This window comes from Syngnathoides biaculeatus, chromosome 2 (genome assembly GCF_019802595.1).
Source record: "Syngnathoides biaculeatus isolate LvHL_M chromosome 2, ASM1980259v1, whole genome shotgun sequence".
NCBI lineage: Eukaryota > Metazoa > Chordata > Actinopteri > Syngnathiformes > Syngnathidae > Syngnathoides > Syngnathoides biaculeatus.
Window position 1 is genome coordinate 28,633,929 of NC_084641.1, and position 18,219 is coordinate 28,652,147.

The following is an 18,219-nucleotide window of genomic DNA, read 5'->3' on the forward strand; positions in this document are numbered from 1 at the left end:
GGCGCTTTCTGTCGTCCTCCGTGGAAGCACGCAGATTATTTTGTCATATATATATTTTTTTCCAAAAACGGACATTGGCAAACATCTGCTTTTAGTTTGAAAACTAATGATCGACATTTTTTACTATTATATGTACATATAGGCGGCATGGTGGAGCAGTTGGTAAAGCGTTGGCCACACTGTTTTGAGGACTGGGTTCAATCCCAGCCCTCCCTGTGCGGGTTTTCTCCGAGTGGGCACTCCGGTTTTTCCTCCCACATCCCAAAAACATGCGACATTAATTGGGCGCTCTAAATTGCCCATAGGTGTGATTGTGAGTGCGGCTGTTTGCCTCGGTGTCCCCTGCGATTGGCTGGCGACCAATTCAGGGTGTACCCACCCTCCTCCCCGTTAACAGCTGGGATAGGCTCCAGCACTCCCAGTGACCCCTGTGAGGACAAGCGGCAAAGAAATTGCATGGCTGGGTGGATAATTGGACACTCAATTGCCCCTCGGCGGGATTGTGAGTGCGGCTGTTTGCCTCGATGTGCCCTGCGATTGGCTGGCGACCAGTTCAGGGTGTACCCCGCCTCCTCTCCGTTAACAGCTGGGATAGGCTCCAGCACTCCCAGTGACCCTTGTGAGGATAAGCGGCAAATGAAATGGATGATTCCATATATTAAGGGATTGAAATTTGAGATTTCTTTATCCAATTCATGAAAAAAAGATAATGACTCATCGCATCTCTAATTTCAAGCTTTATTATTTGTGTACCTAAATCTGTTTGTTTTTAAATACACTTTTTTTTTTTTTAATTTCATGTTTTGGACCGCAGCACGACCCTGGTGAGGATAAGCGTGACAGAAAATTGGCAGCTGGATGGATGGGCGACACATGGAATGAAGATTTCTGCTTTTTATGTCTATACGTTTATCCATCTATTTTCTGAACCGGCTGCTTATCCTCATGGGGGTCGCGAGGATGCTGGCGCCTATATAAGCTGTCATCGGGCAGGAGGCAGTGTACACCCTGAACTGGTCGCCAGCCAATCGGAGGGCACATTTTTTTTGGGTGGGGGGGGGGGGTCCTCAACCTGGGGCCCCTCAGGGGTCTAGAACAGCAAAAGGACGATGGATCCAGTCCCGCTCTTACCTTTGCCTCGACTCGGAGGACACCGAGTTGCAGCTCTGCACCGACAGCAGCGTGGACGACTTCCGCGGTCCCACGGGCGACGGCAGGAGGCTGCTGTTGGACGCCGACGCCGACGGCGGAGGCGAGAGCAGGTTGCCGTCGGCCACCAAGGGCGCGGAGTCCCGGCGGCGGCCGAGCAGCGGCTCCGCGCTCTCCGCGTCGGAACCGGCAGGCAGGACGACGATGGGCGGCACGGCGAGGAGCCCCGCGGCGGGCGCCGTTTTCACGTCCCGGCAGCTGGCGGAAGCCGACAAACTCCCCGAGCGGGTCTCGCCGCGGCGACCCGGCTCCGGCAGCGTCCCGGCAGCGAGCGAGCTCGGCTCGGCGTCCTCCGGGACGGCGTCGTCGCGCCGCCGCTCGGCTGACGAAGCGCTGCTGCGGACCGGCCGCCCGTCCAGCGAAATGTTGGACAGGAACAAAAGAGCGGCTTTCCTCCGGTTTGAATTCTCGCGGTTCCGCCGGATTTGCTCGCGAGTTTGGGCTTTTTTCGCGGCCGATATCGCGGCGCCGTGCTGGCCGCAAGCCGCCGCCGCCGCCGCCATGGTCGGCTCCGAGTCCCACGGAAGACTTGCAGGGGGGGGGGCGGAATCACACTCTCAACTGTCAAATCCCTCTTGCGCCGCGCGAGGCGGCTTTGAGCCCTCCTGCGCTTCCCATTGGATAAAATAAAATAAAAAAAACAGTTACGTCATTACTCCGTTACTCCGGACCCCTCCGTGGCTAGTGACGTCACTGCTGTCAAATTAACTACATGGAGCGTGCAGGGTGGGGGCGGGGGGGCGACTTCTTATTTACGGTCACCAGTCTCGTTGCACAACTGCGTTTATTAATAACTAATGATTCAAGAGTCAATATGGTTTTTTTTGGCACATGCTTAGTAAAAACACAACGGTAACAATTAGACAAGGAATATAAAAATATAGAAAAGAAAATAATAAATCATACTGCAAGAAAGGGGGGGGGGCAGGGCCTCAAGTAGTGAGAAAAGGGGCGCTTCTTGCCATTTATTCCTGAATTAAAAAAAAACAATAATATGCATACACAATTTCTCAAATAATCCCGAAATAATCATTAATCTAGGAATATAGATACATTTTAATTCCGTGACTAGAAATAAATGCCTACAGTATGTGGTCTTCGTGGCCCATATTTCATCTACAAGTTCTCTATATTGGTAGTTTTCATATCGGTTATCATTTCCAATAATTTTTTTTTTTTTTAATGAAATGCCCCTTGTTCATCTCCAAAATCGATAAATGTCCTCGGAGTGACGTCGAGGGAGACCAAATTCACTGAATTCAAGAATGTGCTACATCGCGGGTGTCAAACTCGAGGCCCCGGGGCCGGATCCGGGACCGCCGCACGATTTGAAGTGGCCGGCGAAGCCAAATCTCCAGCGGCAATTTCCGTGATTCCAAATTTCAAATTGTCGTGTTTCATAAATGAGATATTACGCGCATTTTTGTGTTACCAAACATGAACAGTTGGAAGAAAAAAAAAACATTAGCCCGATTCAAATACTAGTTCATAAATTGATGATGTAAATATGATGACACGATTCAATATTTTTGTTTCACAGACGTAACGGGTGACTTTGACACCCCTTCCGCTGTTCCAAAACCTCAACGGGTTTTGTTTTTTTTCTCGCCGCTGATCCCCGCGCAGATGCCAGGCCGCTAAATATAGCCGGCCGGCGGGAGGACACGCGCCGTAATCCCTGCGGGATAAAAAAGTTTGTGATCGCCCACGCGCCCTCTGACCCCCGCACATCTGAAAACCCGGCGAATGAACTCCAAGTGACCTTCCGGTTCCGAGGAACTGACGGCTGGTTTACGATCCAAAGATGATTTAAATCTCCGAGGGATTTTGTTTTTATTTTTACGATACCAGGTCAAACTATATCTGAATACTTTTAGTTTTTCGTAGCAACGCCAGGGCGGTTGGGCAGACCCAGAAGTGTTGGATTCGAGGTCATTGGGTGGCGGGAGAAAATCTTCTCTATGTTTGTGGTGTTCTGCATTAAAGATTACCAGAGCACACCACACACAATACAACGAAAACTACAGTCGCTACGTCACGCAATCTTCTCTGTACAAATAAATATATTTCTTCAATGATTTCATTATATAAAGTATTTAAACTATATACGTATTTCTACTATGCAGTTTATTATCAGGAAAAGCTAAAAAAATGCTTTAAAAAGTCTAATTTTTTTAGGCTTGGAACGGATTATTTCTTTTTCCATTCATTGTAATGGGAAACATCGATTTGATTTTCGAACAAATCACTTTTCAGAACCACCACCGTCTAAGCTCCCACGTTCCACGGCATGTGTGTGATTATACCCGCCAGTGAGCTGATGATGTGATTATTACCAGCACACGCGGGTGATTACAACGATCAATAACAGCACTCTAATCCACCGTTGAGGATCACTTTTCATGTCATCGGTCCCGTGTCACGAGCGCATAACAGGAGAAAATGAAGAACTCCACGTTCACGATTACATCACAACTCCGGCTGATGTTCAGTGAGGCTGGCAGGGGACAGGCCGGCAGCGGGGAAGCGGTGCATCGTGGGAACGTCGGGAGGCCTCGCCGCGCTGTGGGGTGTGAAGACTTCAACAAATAAGTACAAATGATCACGACGCTTGCGTCAATCTTCCTTTTCAGCCCATTTCTTCGTAGAAAGGAGTTCTTAGTGAAGACAAGACCCAGCGCTATTTGTGGTACTACTGTCTCCAGATGGTGATTAAGCGGTACTACAAGGTCTCAGGAAATCATTTTTTTTTTCCATGTCCCTAGATCTGGTTTCTGAAGCCGAGGACCGGAAAAGGGTGGCGTGCCGTCTCCAGGTCGGGAATGAGATCCTGCCCCAAGTGGAGGAGTTCAAGTATCTTTGGGGTCTTGTTCACGAGTGAGGGAAGAACGGAGCGGGAGATCGACGGACGGATCGGTGCAGCGTCTGCAGTGATGCGGACTTTGTATCGGTCCGTTGTGGTCAAGAGAAGGCGAAGATCTCAATTTACCAGTCCATTTACGTTTGTACCCTCACCTATGGGCACCAGATGTGGGTCGTGACCGAAAGAACGAGATCTCGGATTCGAGCGGCGGAACTGAGTTTCCTCCGCAGAGTGTCTGGTCCGGGCTCTCCCTTAGAGAACGGGTGAGAAGCTCGGCCATCAGGGAGGGGCTCAGTCTCGAGCCAGATGAGGTAGCTGGGGCATCTGATCCGGATGCCTCCCGGACGCCTCCCCGGTGAGGTGTTCCGGGCACCTCCCGCCGGAAAGAGACCCCGGGGACGACCCAGGACACTCCGGAGAGACCATGTCTCTCGGCTGGCTCGGGAACGCCTCGGGATCCCTCCGGAAGAGCTGGAAGAAGTGGCTGGGCAAAGGGAAGTCTGGGTATCCCTGCTGAAGCTACTTCCCCCGAGACCCGACCCGTAAAACCGGTAGATAATGGATGGATGGAATTCCCAACATTTGGCTATATGGGAATCATTTAAACGGGAACAGGAAGAAAAGGGGCGGAACGGTGGAACATCTGTGGAGCGTCTGCTTCAGAGCTCTGAGGACCAGGGTTCAAATCCCTTCCAGGCACTCCGATTTCCTGCCGCATCCCAAAAAATGCACGACTCGAAGACTTCAAATTGCCTTCAGACCTGATTGTGACTGCGAATGTTTTTTTGATTATGTGTGCCGTGCAAAACCTGCACACAGATAACGTCCATGCTTAGATTTAGACGGAATTTAGAGTCTTCAATGAAACCGAGATGCATGTTTTTGGAACGTCGGAGGAAGTACCCGGAGAAAAGCCGCACGTGCACAGGGAGAACATGCAAAGTCCGCGCGGGGGAAGGTCGAAACCGGCTAACGCGGGTCACAGGACTGTGAGGGAGAAAAATGCTCGCGGCTTTGACACGTGCTAAAATCAAGCTAATTCCTTGACTTTGGACTATATTCAGAGAGCTACGCGAGTCACAGGTAGTAGTCTTCCTCCTCGATGTCGTCGTGGGCGTCTCCGAACCCGAGGGCTTGGATGTCGTGCGTGATGTCGCTGATGCGCCGGTTGAACTCCTGCGATCCCGACGCCAGGGAGCAGCTGTCGTACCTGCTGGGGAAAACAAACAGCTTATCCGAACGCGGTCCGGGCTGAAATCTGGTCGGCAAAAAGCAGAATCAGAAATCAAGCGCGATGGGGTTTTTTTTCGACTATCGTTCATGTTTGGCGGCACAAAAATGCTTGCAATATCTTAACTCATTTGTGATATGACAATGTGAATTTTTTTTTTTTTTTGCAGATTATCACAAAAAATCACGGAAGTTGATCTACGTGATTTGCCTACGCGGGCCCGGTAAAATCACGCGGCGGGCCGGTTCTGGCCCCCGGGCCTTGAGTTCGACACCTGCGCTTGTGAGGATAAGCGGTGAAGAAAATGGACGGATGGATCCCGAAACACAGGTGTCAAAGTCAAGGCCCGGGGGCCAGAACCGGCCCGCGTAGGAAAAATCACGTAAATCAACTTCCGTGATTCTTGTGAAAATCTGTACAAAAATTTTAAATTGTCGTATGTTATGAATCGTAACATTGAGATATTACAAATATTTTCGTGTTACCAACATGAACGGTAGTAATTATCTTGTAGTTCATACATTTGCAGAAGTCTAAATATGATGAGGCCAATCAAGAGTTTTATGGTTTCACAATGAACATTAAACCTGGCTTCATTTGGACCCTGCGAACCGTGAAATCAACCCCCCCCCCCCCGCGTACCCTCTCATGGCAGTGGCCGAATGCTTGCAATATCTTAACTTTATCATTTGTGATATGACAATGTGATTATCACAAAAAATCATAGAAGTTGATCTACGTGATTTGCCTACGCGGGCCCCATAAAATCACGCGGCGGGCCGGTTCTGGCCCGCGGGCCTTGAGTTTGACACCTGCGCTTGTGAGGATAAGCGGTGAAGAAAATGGAGAGATGGATCCTGTAACACAAGGTGTGAAAGTGAAGGCCCGGGGCCCAGATCCGGCCCGCCAGATGATTTTATGAGGCCCCCAAAGGCAAATCACGTAGATCAACTTCCGTGATTCTTGTGAAAATCTGTACAAAAATTTCAAATTGTCGTATATCATGAATCATAACATTGAGATATTGTAAATATTTTTGTGTTACCAACATGAACGGTAGTAATTATCTTGTAGTTCATAAATTTGCAGAAGTGTAAATATGATGACGGCATGAAAGAGTTTTATGGTTTCACAATGAAGATGAAACCATTTTGACCGTGCAAACTGTGACCCAACACCCCCCCCCCCCCCCACCGCGCCCCCGCGTACCCTCTCATGGCGGTGGCCGACGTGTTGCTCATGCTGCGTTTGATCCGTCCAAAACTGTCGGTCAGAATTCCGCCTTCACGGATTCCGATGCTTTCGAGGAAGCTCTCAAACACCCCCACGTCCTGGTCCGGGATAAACGGCCGCATGCCTGGAAATTGGAAGGATTGCTCTTGAATGGTCGCAGTTGTTTGATTGGACTCTTTCGTCAATCCCGTATAAGCCTCAATATTGTAGAAATTTGGCAATAAATTGCAGCTATACAAATACTGGAAACCATTTTTCATCTCACTTCACCCAAGTTGTGACTTATCTGAAACTTGCTAGCGCGATGGAAGCTAACTCGAAAGCTCATAAGTTAGCGCAGTCGTAAGCGAAGGAGCGGTGTGCCCCGTTGTCCGTTCCTCACCCAGCAACAGAAACTTGCGCTCGTCTCCGTACAGGTGCAGGAGCTCGGAGCAGAAGTGGCCGATGTTCGATCCCAGGCGGTATTCCCTCAGGAAGACGGCAAAGTGTTGCAACTCCGCGGCGTTCAGCTTGTTCCTCAGCTACACACACACACATAAACAAACACACACATGCACACACATCCACTGGATTTGCTCAAATCAACTCTCATTTTATTCCGCTCATATCGAATCCATCACCAATAACTTGAGGCGTTCCCCAGGGCTCCATTCTCACGCCCCTGCTTTTCATCATTGTCGTTGGTCTAACCAGTGACAATATTTTGGCAATCGTGGTCCTCCATACATAACGATGAAGACATTAAAAGTGTGAAAAATACTTTGAGTCACGTTTTAAAAAGAAAAATATTACCTTTTGAATGATAACAGTGCAAATAATTCAAATACACATCTCGGTACGATTACTTGAAAAAAGTGAAATTCATCGGGGCGTCTACCGTTGTTTATCAAATTGTATAAAAATGAATCGTGGAGGTAGCTGGCAAAAGCGCCGACCGTGATCATGTACTCCTGCATGAGCGCGAGGGCGGGGTTGCTCTCTCCCGGGTCGCTGGCCGAGCCCAGACTGCGGTGGGAGTCGTGCAGGGAGACCGAGGAGCTCTCGCTGTAAGTCTCGCTGTAGCAGAGCTCGTAGGCCTCCTGGGATCCGTCGCTGAAGAGGCAAAGAAATGAAAGATGGAAAAGGTGCGGAGAAAAAATAAGTCTGGTAAAGGATTACGGTGGGGAAATACTGAAACTCACTACGAACTGCAGCAGCTGTACTCTGGATCATAACCGTACGATGTGTCGGTGAGGCAGCTGTCACCTGCGCAGATACAAAAACGCTACGATTGACCTTGTTTACAACTCTGGGAACATTTTCGAGGAATTAAACGGGAGTTTAAACAGCCATCGCGGCTCATTTTCGCCGCCGAGGTGGCTTATCGCGGAGCCGAGCCGTGCCGCTTTAGGGGTTTGTTCAGAGCCGCCGCAGTACGCGATGAACAACGCCGTCGAGCCGGGGCGCTTTACTGCGTTGTCGTCGCACGCGGCTGAGTGAGGCGGAGCCGAGCCGTGCTGCTTTAGGGGGTTGTTCATAGCCGCCGCAGTACGCGATGAACAACGCTGTCGAGCCGCGGCGGATTACTGCGTTATCGTCGTAACGCGGCTGAGTGAGTTGGAGCCGACCCGTGCTGCTTTAGGGGGTTGTTCATATCCGCCGCAGTACGTGATGAACAACGCTGTCGAGCCGCGACGGATGACTGCGTTATCGTCACGCGCGGATGAGTGAGGCAGAGCCGAGCCGTGCTGCTTTAGGGGGTTGTTCATATCCGCCGCAGTACGTGATGAACAACGCTGTCGAGCCGGGGCGCTTTACTGCGTTGTCGTCGTAACGCGGCTGAGTGAGTTGGAGCCGAGCCGTGCTGCTTTAGGGGGTTGTTCATAGCCGCCGCAGTACGCGATGAACAACGCCCTCAAGCCGGGGCGGTTTACTGCGTTGTCGTCGCACGCGGATGGGTGGGGCATTGTCGGCTGCGTTCTTCAGAGCCGCCGCCGTTCGCAAGCTTGAAATAAAACCTTCGCCCAAGCTGACCCAGGGAACCCGGCGCCACAGCCCCTAAACATCTAAAGAGGATCTGGTGAAATTGAGTTTATTGCCATCCATTCATCCATTTTTTTGGCTGCTTATCCTCACGAGGGTCGAGGGGAGTGCTGGAGCCTATCCCAGCTGTCAACAGGCAGGAAGCGGGGCACACCCTGAACTGGTCGCCAGCCAATCGCAGGGCACGTAGTGACAAACAGCCGCACCCACAATCACACCTTGGGGCAATTTAGGTCATCCAATTAATGTTGCGTGTTTTGTGTATGTGGGATGAAACCGGAGTGCCCACCCAGAGAAAACCCACACCGGCACGAGGAGGACATGCAAACTCCACACAGGCGAGGCCGGGATTGAACCCGGGACCTCAGAACTGTGAGGCCAAAGCTTTACCAGCTAAATTTATTGCCATATCTTAGGAATTCAGAACTAAATATGTAATATCAGAATCAGATTAAATGGCCAAGTATGTATTTGTCTCCAGTTGTCGGTACTGCCCTGCTACGACATTCACATTGAGTACTGAGAACAAGGACAAACAAACTACTTTTACAATCCTCAAACATATTCAATGTGGTGCCTCGGTTCACGACCACAATCCATTCCAGAAGGCCAGCTGAAAAGTGAAACGTTTGAAAACCAAAGCGCGTTTTCCCATTAGAATGAATGGAAAATGAAATAATGCGTTCCAAGCGAAACGATTAATCAAAAGTAACTTGATTGGGTCTTAAAGGAATGACGCTCTTTTTATTTTGGACTTTGGGAGAAATTTTCAGGGAGGAGGACGAGCTCTTTTCATTTAATATTTTCAGCGGATCTTAAATAAATTGCGAATTTTGCACTCCTTTGCGAGTCTAATTAATAGGAAAAACATCTAAATGTTTGATCAGATGGTAATTTAAGTGGATGTGGACTTGAACCTCAGAATCGTGTGAGGAATCAGAACGCCCACATCAATCCCAACCGTCTGCGTAATCCGGTATTGAATTGTTCAACTCACTCCTCTGCAGCCAGTAGCGGTCCGGCATGGTGTGGTGGAACCCGGCTCTGTCCACGCACTCGATGGTCTGATGGCCGTAGATGATCTGGAACATCTGGCAGATAAGAGAACAGTACTCCTCTGCGGCATCCTAAAAGTACACAAGATGAGAAAAACAAACAAGGTTAGGCACGTGTCATGAGCAAGGCATGGTTACTGCCAAGAGGGGGGCGTGGCCAGGCCACTGCTCTGCTTTCTGTCACTGGACTTTGCCAGTTCGTTGCCTTGCGTGAGTGAGTTGCATTCACTGCCCGTGGGACTCTCCGCTTCTACGTGTAAGTTAGAGTTAACCCTAGTCACAGGGATTCTGTACCCTTTTGTTTGGTCCTGTCCTGTTGCGTTTGATACCCCGTAGTCATCGGACCTCGCTGTATGTCTTTAGGATCCCGCCTCGCCTAGCGTTATTGTGCCTCCGCCTTGTCGGACTGCTACACCGTGTATGACCCAGTTTCCGGAATACACCACATTGAACATTATGCCTTTGCCTCGAAGTCCTGCCTCTGGATCCGCCCCCACTCCCAACGTTCGTGACGTGGTGGACCTTCTGTGAACGTTGCAATAACTTGCATCGTTATGAATTGGTGGGATGATGTCTTTTTGCATAACTTCTTCATCAATTATGTTTAGTACACAAAAGTTAAATAGATGTACAGTATATCGTTTATTTCTAGAAATATGCAATATACAGTATAAACAGACAAAAAAGCCTAAACATTGAACATTGTCTCTGGTGGCTCTTGAAGACATGTTGTTTCAAAAAAAATATATTGTAGGTATGTGCCACATTGAACATTATGCCTCTGCCTCGAAGTCCTGCCTTTAGGTCCGCCCCCCCGCTCCGTTGTTTCGCGATAGTACGAGCTTCCGGCATCCGTTGGTTTCAAGCTCGTGTGACGCCGTCTGACGGACAAAATAGGCTAATTTTTTTTGAAAACATTTGAGAATAATGCGGGTTGGGTATATTCAGTCCTTCCGGGCTGCTACTTTCCCGTATGAAAAATTAATCCGGACTTTTTACTTTTCAAAGCGTGCCAATATTGGAAGTGCCTGTCGCATATGCTTGAGATAACTTTTTATCTTTTCATGAACGGTTCTGTGTTGTCGGAAAAAGGCGCTTGACTGGTTCGAGCGTCTGCCTCACCGTTCTGAGGACCCGAGTTCAAATCCCGTGCCCACGGGCACTCCGGTTTCCTCCCACATCCCGAAAACAACGCGCGCTAGGTTAAATGAAGGCTTTCAACTGCCCATAAATTTGACCTTGCGTGTGAATGGTTGTTTGTTGATGTGGGCCCTGCGATTGGCTGGCAACCAGTTCGGGGTGGACTCCGCCTCCTGCCCGAAGGTAGCTGGGATGGCGCTCCGGCACTCCCGTGACCCACGTGAGGATATGTGGCACAGAAAATAAATGAATGGATGGTTTTGTGTTACATTTTCATGATCAACAGTGTTGTTGTTGATGCTCCATACAACGGCAATAAAGTCTTTCTATCCGTCCATTCAGTTTCTTAGACGCTTATCCTCACAAGGGTCGCGGGGAGTGCTGGAGCCTATCCCAGCGGTCAACGGGCAGGAGGGCAGGGTACACCCTGGACTGGTCGCCAGCCAATCGCAAGGCACATCGAGACAAACATCCGCACTCACAATCACACCTTGGGGCAATTTAGAGTGTCCAATGTGAGATGTGGAGGGAAGCGGAGTGCCCACCCGGAGAAAAGCCACGCAGGCACGGGGAAGACATGCAAACCCCCACACAGGCGGTCCCGGGATTGAACCCGGGACCTCAGAATCGTGAGGCCTTTCCAGCTGCTCCACCGTGTCGGCCAAAGTCTTTCTATTCTATGTTTAATCTTGATGTAATACTAATGATAATCATAATAACGATTTTATGTTTGCCCAGTGGCTGTACTCCCCAAAAGCGGAATTGTTGTTTCCGGGAAATTAACATTTTATTGTTTTTGTTTTTTTTAACTGCGCTAACTATGATTTTGTTTGTTTTGTTTTTATGATTTTATGTCTTTTGGAGATTTTATTACGGTCCGATGAGTTGTTTTTTTTTTTTTTTTTTTGGGGGGGGGGCATAATTCCATAATAAGGTACGTTTGGCACGAACAGAAGACTGCTCATCTCCAAAAGAATGCTGTACCAAAAAAATGAAACATCAAAAGGGGTCTGGAAATTGGGTCTTAATCAAGGTGGAAGGAATTATGAATATTTCCAAGTAGCATTCGGCATCCGGCTTCTGGGATATCCCGCTTGTAATGTGTAAACATTATTTTGAAATCGAGGCAGGTGTGAGTTGACGCCGTTGAACATGCGTTGTGGGTGAATTCCGAACACAGCCGCGTCCCGGTTATGAGGGGGTGTGCACACTTGTGCAAGTTTTGAAATGATCTCCCTCGCATACGAACGGGAATCAGTCCAATTTTTCCCAAATGGTACCGCATTTTAATTTTGTCAAGTACTTTGCGAGTAGCGTGCGAATGGTGTCGTGTCGTCTGAATAAAAGGGACTTACTTCCACACAAAGTGACGAGTTTGTGTTGGACACAGGGCGAAAGGGTCGGGCGAGAGACTTAACGAGTCGGGCCACCCACCCGGTTCTCCGCCGCCAGGATGACGAGGTTGCAGTAGGCATCGGGGCACGGGGTGGGCTCCAGCGGGTTGTGGTTCCTTCGCTCCCAGCTCCCGTAGCTCTTGCCCCGCTCCCAGCTTCCGGTGCAGGCCTGCCGGCGCTCCCAGCTTCCCGCGCCGCCTCCCCCTCGCCTCTCCCAGCTTCCTCCTCCTCCTCCACCGTGCCGCCTCTCCCAGCTTCCTCCCCCTCCGGGCCCCGAGCCGCTCGCGGGCCTCGGCCGACGGCTCTCCCAACTTCCGCCGGTCTTCCGGGTGGGTTGTCTCCTCTCCCAGCTCCCCCCTGCTCGCTTCCTTTCTAAGCTTCCTCCTCCTCTGTCTCCACCACCTCTCTCCACGTTCTGGTTCTTGTCATGGTTGGTCCTGGACAGCGACGGCCTCCAGTCCAATCCGCAAATGGTGTGCCGTCGCTCCATCGTCCCCCCCGAAGGCCGGGGGTCGGCGTTGCAGCTCACGGTTTGACGTCGGCCGTCCGCGCCCGTCGGGTTCTTCCGGTCCAGGCTGTTGTCCCCGGCGACCACCGTGTCCACGTTTAGACCTGAACCGCAAGTACGCATCACACGTTACTTGTCTTGACCCCGTTGGAGAGGTCCAAAGTCCATTTTTGGGATGTTCACACTTACAGCAACCGGCGGAGTCCCGTTTGTTAGAAATTTCTAAATGTACTACGTGATGAAGTATGTGGGATTTCTTTCCGCCGTATTCGGTGACAATGGTGGCACGGGGGCAGCTGCTGATCCCCACGACGGTTCGACCCACGGTTTACCAGAGATGCCATGGGGGTTCCGTCCCAGCCTAACACTCCCAGACCACGAATGCCGTGTCAGACCACCGTAGAACGCAAGTTGGCGCATCGTAAACCGAACATGGACGTGATGAAATAGCTACTGACTGAAACCGGAGTACCCGGAGGAAACCCACGCGGGCACGGGGAGAACACGCAAACCCCACACAGGTGGGTCCGGGGTCGAACCCCAGGTCCTCAGAACTGTGAGGCCAACGCTTTACCAGCTGCTCCACCGTGTACCGTACTTTGCATAATACCGTTACAAAATATGTATATGTGGACCCAGTTCGCCGTGAAAAATGGATCGCAAGGGCGCAAAATACGAGAGCTTCGCCGGACAAATAATCAACCGAACAAGGAAGAATGTGACGAGAGGTGCGGTATTTAAATCACGATCAATAACTATTTATTATTAATAATAATAATTAATTTATTATTAGTATTCCCTTGTGTATTGCAGGGTTTACGGTGCAGAACTTCCTGCGATCAAAGAAAATCAAAATGTCACATTTTATTATTTGTATATATACTATGTATGTCATAGCTTTATGCATAATACCATTACAAAATATGCATATGTGGTGCAAGTGTTACTTTTTAATCCACTGGGTGTCAAAAACCTCCCGCTCGACACCAAGGGGTGTCAAACGCATTTTTGTCGCGGGCCACATCGTACTTGCGGCTTCCCTCAAAGGAGCCGTTATGGCTGTGAAACGATAAAACTCTTTAACCGAGTCATCATATTTACACGTGCCATTTATGAACTAATTTTGAAGTTAGAAATCAAGGCGCAATGCTCGTGACATCTCAGCGCGATTATTTATGAGAAGACAATTTGAAACTTTGGTACAGACTTGAACAAAATACACGTGATTCGCCTCCGCGGGCCACATATGTTCACACAACGGGCCGGATCCGGCCCCCGGGCCTTGAGTTTGACACCCGCGCTCTACAGTGTAGTACCAAAAGTGCGCGGTTTTAAAAAGTCCCGGTGCGGGATGCGGACGTCAGCCAATGAGAGTAAAGTTTAATTTTTGGTGGCTGAGTTTAGCCGATCTCCGGTACGAGTCTGTGGGCGTCAATCCTAATTGTATGATTGGTCGTTTTATTAAAAAAAAAAAACCCGGTTCCTATGTCGTTCCCCAGTGGCGGAAGGAACCACGGCTCGATCGGCTCACCCGTCTTGAGGACCAGCAGGTGCAGCGCGTCGTCTCTCAGGTAGGACGCGGCGGCGATCTCGTGCGTGGGAATCCTCATCAGCAGCTTCTCGTTGTCCCGCCACGTCAGCAGCAGGCAGCGCGCCGACAGGCTCAGGATGCAGTCCTGGTCCACGCTGGTCTTCAAGGGCAAAACCCTCAACTGCTGCTCACCCACGCAATCGATCAATTCACGCAACCCGGTACACATTCTAGACCACAAAAGCCGCGTGATAGTTCAGAAGTGCCGAGTACACGTCGCGTTACTGCAAACGCACCGTGTAGCGAGAGTAGAGAGACCTAAATATGGCTGCCTCTCATACGTTTTAAACGTATGTACCGTATATTTATCGGATACTTTATAGATTTCGTAAACAGCATCGGCTCATGCACATTTACAACCTGACCGGGTGTATTTTTATTCTTAGTGAATTTACAATGTTAGCAAAAGGTTAGCAATCTGTTGCTCCGACGCTAGCTAGCGCTTGGTTTAAAACAACAACAACAACTAGCCTGCAACATGTAAAGTTATTTTTTTTTTTTTTTACTTGTACATCGCTAGAGTTGAATAAAAGCAAAAAACAAACAAAAAAAACCCACACGAGAATCCCTTCTTGTACTTAACTACAGCTTGTTTGCCGCGTCTGCTGTCGTCGAGGCGCTAACCGACGAGTTCGAGGACTCACCCGCGCCGTGTCCAGCAGTTGCAGGAGTTCATCTCGACTGGACGGGTTCAGGGAAACTGACACCCAGGTCAGGTGACCTAGGAACTGAGAGTGAAGGTCATGTGATCGATCGGGCCGTGCCACGCGTTCTGCGGTCATTGGCGACAATGTGCCGGGCCGGGTTAAAGGTCGTAATGCTAATCACTTTATTTGTGCTGTAAAATAAAGTTACAGGGTATGTCACAATAAGAAATCGTCAATGAACAAAATAAAAATAAAACTTGGTAAAGTACAAAAGAAAATGTACACCATAATTTCTGGACTATAAGCCGCATCTGATTATAAGCCTCACCCAGTACATACGTCAGCCGCACCCGTGTATAAGCCGCACGTGCCCACATTGAAATGTGACATATTTACAAAGAAAGACGGTACACAGAAACACTTTTTGTGCAAGTTTGAAGAATACACCTTAAGCTTTTTAGCCCGGGTTGCGAAATTCGGACTGCCAAATCAATTCATGAGACCCGCAAAAGCAAATCAAATGCAAAATTTCTCGTGAAAACAACATCGCAAATCGTCTTCACTTTGAAAAAAGGTTGATCACAATGGCCGTCATTCCCGGCCTAAAGTGGGCGCCGGATTCTAAACCTCAACCATTTGTAAAGGAAATACCGTTTGGTACATGCACCTGCGTAAAAGCCGCAAGTGCCCACATTGAAACCGACATTGAAACACGAGATATTTACAAAGAAAGACGGCACACAGAAAGTTTAATGCTAGCGCAGCCGTGCTCATGCTAACGCTAGCGCCTCCGTGCTAACGCTAGCCCCGCTGTGCTCACAGGGCCGGTTAAAAAAATATATACTGGTAAAAGTCACCGAGACACAGCAGTAGCACGCTAGCAGGGCACATTCCACGGTGTCACTCTTACCTTTCCCGCTGGAGTGCCCCCTTGCGGCCGTTAGAAAAAATGCACAAATTAGCCGCATCCCCGCATCAGCCGCAGGGTTGAAACCGTGTGAAAAAAGTTGCGGCTTATCGGCCGGAAATTACGTTTTGTTTTTGTTTTTTTAAATACATTTCTTCATTGATTTTTTTTTTTCGTGTGTATATGTATTAATATGAGGCAATTATGCATTTCCTACATATGTGTTTTGCAAACACGACAGAAACCGTAACCGCGACGTGGCCCGCATCAAAAACGAATTCGACACCCCTTGTCCTGTACCGCAGGGGCGTCAAACTCATTCTTGTCGGGGGTCACATTGCAGTTACGGTTTCCCCCCAGAGGGCCGCTACGACTGTGAAATCATAATCGTCATAATACATAATACGTACAAATTTCCGAGCCGGTTTTGGAAGCTCAAATCGAGTGTTGTGAGTTTTTCAACGATTCATGTTTGGTGACACAAAAAACGTTTTTGACATTTTGGTCCAGATTTTCACAAGAATCAAACAACAGTTTGTCCTTTGTGGGCCCCATAAGATCATGCAGCGGGCTGGCTCTGGCCCCCGGGCCTTGGGTTTGACACCAGTGCTGTACAGTATTCACTTTTTATGACTTATTGGCAGTGCGCCGTAAGCTTTGATCTTTTATTCGATCAAATATGTGCCTGGGCGGCACGGTGGAGCGTCGGCCTCACGGTTCTGAGGTCCCGGGTTCAATGCCGGCCCCGCCTGTGTGGAGTTTGCACGTGCTCCCCGTGCCTTGCGTGGGGGGGGGGGGGGGGGGGGGGGCTCGGCTCCAGCACTCCCCGCGACCCTCGTGAGGATAAGCGGCTATGAATATGGACGGATGGAAATTTTTGTCGACCGGTCCCACCTTGACCTCCTTCTCCACGTAGTCGAAAATGAGTCTTTCGGGGTGGATGAGGAAGTCGGGAGCGTAGAGGGGGACGGTGTGCAGGGGGCGCCGGTAGAGGCCGCCGCGTTCCGCCGGCCTCCGGCTGGCTTTGGACCACACCAGACGCTTAATCGGCGACACGAAACCCTTGGCGGGCACGGGAAAAAAAAAAAAAAGTATGAGGCAAAAACAGCTCAAGAGAAAAGAATAGAAAAGTGGTGGAAAATAAGTGGAAAAGAAAATGAACATAAATAAACAAATTTACAAATAATACTAATAATATAATAATTAAATAAATAAATAGACAAAGAAAGAAAGAAATAATATAAATAGTAGTAACCAAATAAGTAAATAGATAAATAAATACAAGTAAATAAGCAAACGAAAAAATAAATAAATATATCAATAAATACGTGGGCGGATAGGCGAATAAATAAATAAATTAATAAATAAATAAAGGGGTGATGGTGATGATAATAATAATAATAATATATAAAGAAACAAAAAACAAACAAATAAATAATTTGAATAATAGTAAGTAAACAAATAGATAAATAAATAAATAGATAAATATGTGTATAAATAAATACATATATAAATAGGTATGTAAGTAATTAAGTAAATAAATAAATAATGATGATGATGATAATAATATATAAATAAAGAAAAAAACAAATAAATAATATGAATAATAGTAAGTAAACAAATAATAGATAAATAAATAAATAGATAAATATGTGTAGAAATAAATACATATATAAATAGGTCTGTAAGTAAATAAATAAATAAATAAATAGATGGGTGGATAGGTGAACAAATAAATAAATAAATGGCCGGCTTGGTGAATGAATGAATAAATAAATAATAAATGATTATAATAATATATAAATAAACAAACGGAAAAGTTTTGGTGTCAATCGGGGTAGACATTTTTTGGGGCGCCTTATCGACACAAGAGACATAAATTGAGATAAACGCGCACACACACGAAGAATAAATTGACACACTGTCCATAAAGCATAATATACAGTAAAAGTAAAAGGAAATATTCCTGTTTTGAGGATAGGAATAAAAGTAAAAGGTACAATAAGATCTAGTAAAAAAAAAAAAAAAAAAAAAAAATGTCAAAAGTTTGAGTGGAACAAAACAAGTCATACTTTATTTGACAAATAATTCAAGCTATTTTACACAAAATGAGGATTTTTGGACTGCCGATATATTTTGGAGTGATGATTCACAGCGACATATTTCAAAATATTTTATTCCCCGCTGTGGTTTTTGTGCAGAAAGTTTTGTTCCGGGTAGATGACATGGAATAAAATCAAAACATGTAAGAAGATTACTTTGCCCACATTTCAACTGTGATATGCAAAAAAATGTCTTCAACAACAAAGATTCTAAATTTTAACATTTTGAGAGATTACTTAAATCTATTTTTTCCTTTATGAGATTATTTCAGGGGGACAACGATCTGTGAAATGTAGAATGTCCTGTTACAAAGACG

General features: G+C 47.8%; 2 protein-coding genes across 6 annotated transcripts in view; both read right to left on the reverse strand.

Annotated features, from left to right (window-relative positions):
* Positions 1-1,790, reverse strand: part of LOC133514058 (CDK5 and ABL1 enzyme substrate 2-like) — a 44,098-nt gene extending 42,308 nt beyond the window's left edge. For both annotated transcript variants that reach the window (XM_061845337.1, XM_061845328.1), the window contains exon 1: positions 1,132-1,790. In XM_061845337.1, the coding sequence (XP_061701321.1) occupies positions 1,132-1,712 (581 nt within the window). In that variant the 5' untranslated portion in view covers positions 1,713-1,790. The remainder of the gene's footprint in view (positions 1-1,131) is intronic.
* A 184-nt stretch (positions 1,791-1,974) lies between these two features.
* Positions 1,975-18,219, reverse strand: part of ccm2l (CCM2 like scaffold protein) — a 16,449-nt gene continuing 204 nt past the window's right edge. The window contains exons 2-11 of one of the 4 annotated variants that reach the window (XM_061845367.1): positions 16,695-16,862; positions 14,891-14,974; positions 14,187-14,370; positions 12,188-12,759; positions 9,556-9,685; positions 7,718-7,781; positions 7,472-7,628; positions 6,919-7,057; positions 6,513-6,660; positions 1,975-5,282 (exon numbers count right to left, since the gene is read on the reverse strand). In XM_061845367.1, coding sequence (XP_061701351.1) covers positions 5,150-5,282; positions 6,513-6,660; positions 6,919-7,057; positions 7,472-7,628; positions 7,718-7,781; positions 9,556-9,685; positions 12,188-12,759; positions 14,187-14,370; positions 14,891-14,974; positions 16,695-16,862 — 1,779 coding nt within the window. In that variant the 3' untranslated portion in view covers positions 1,975-5,149. Of the gene's footprint in view, positions 5,286-6,512; positions 6,661-6,918; positions 7,058-7,471; positions 7,629-7,717; positions 7,782-9,555; positions 9,686-12,187; positions 12,760-14,186; positions 14,417-14,890; positions 16,593-16,694; positions 16,863-18,219 lie in introns of those variants that run through there. The other 3 variants (XM_061845357.1, XM_061845376.1, XM_061845386.1) reach the window with 3 other exon arrangements.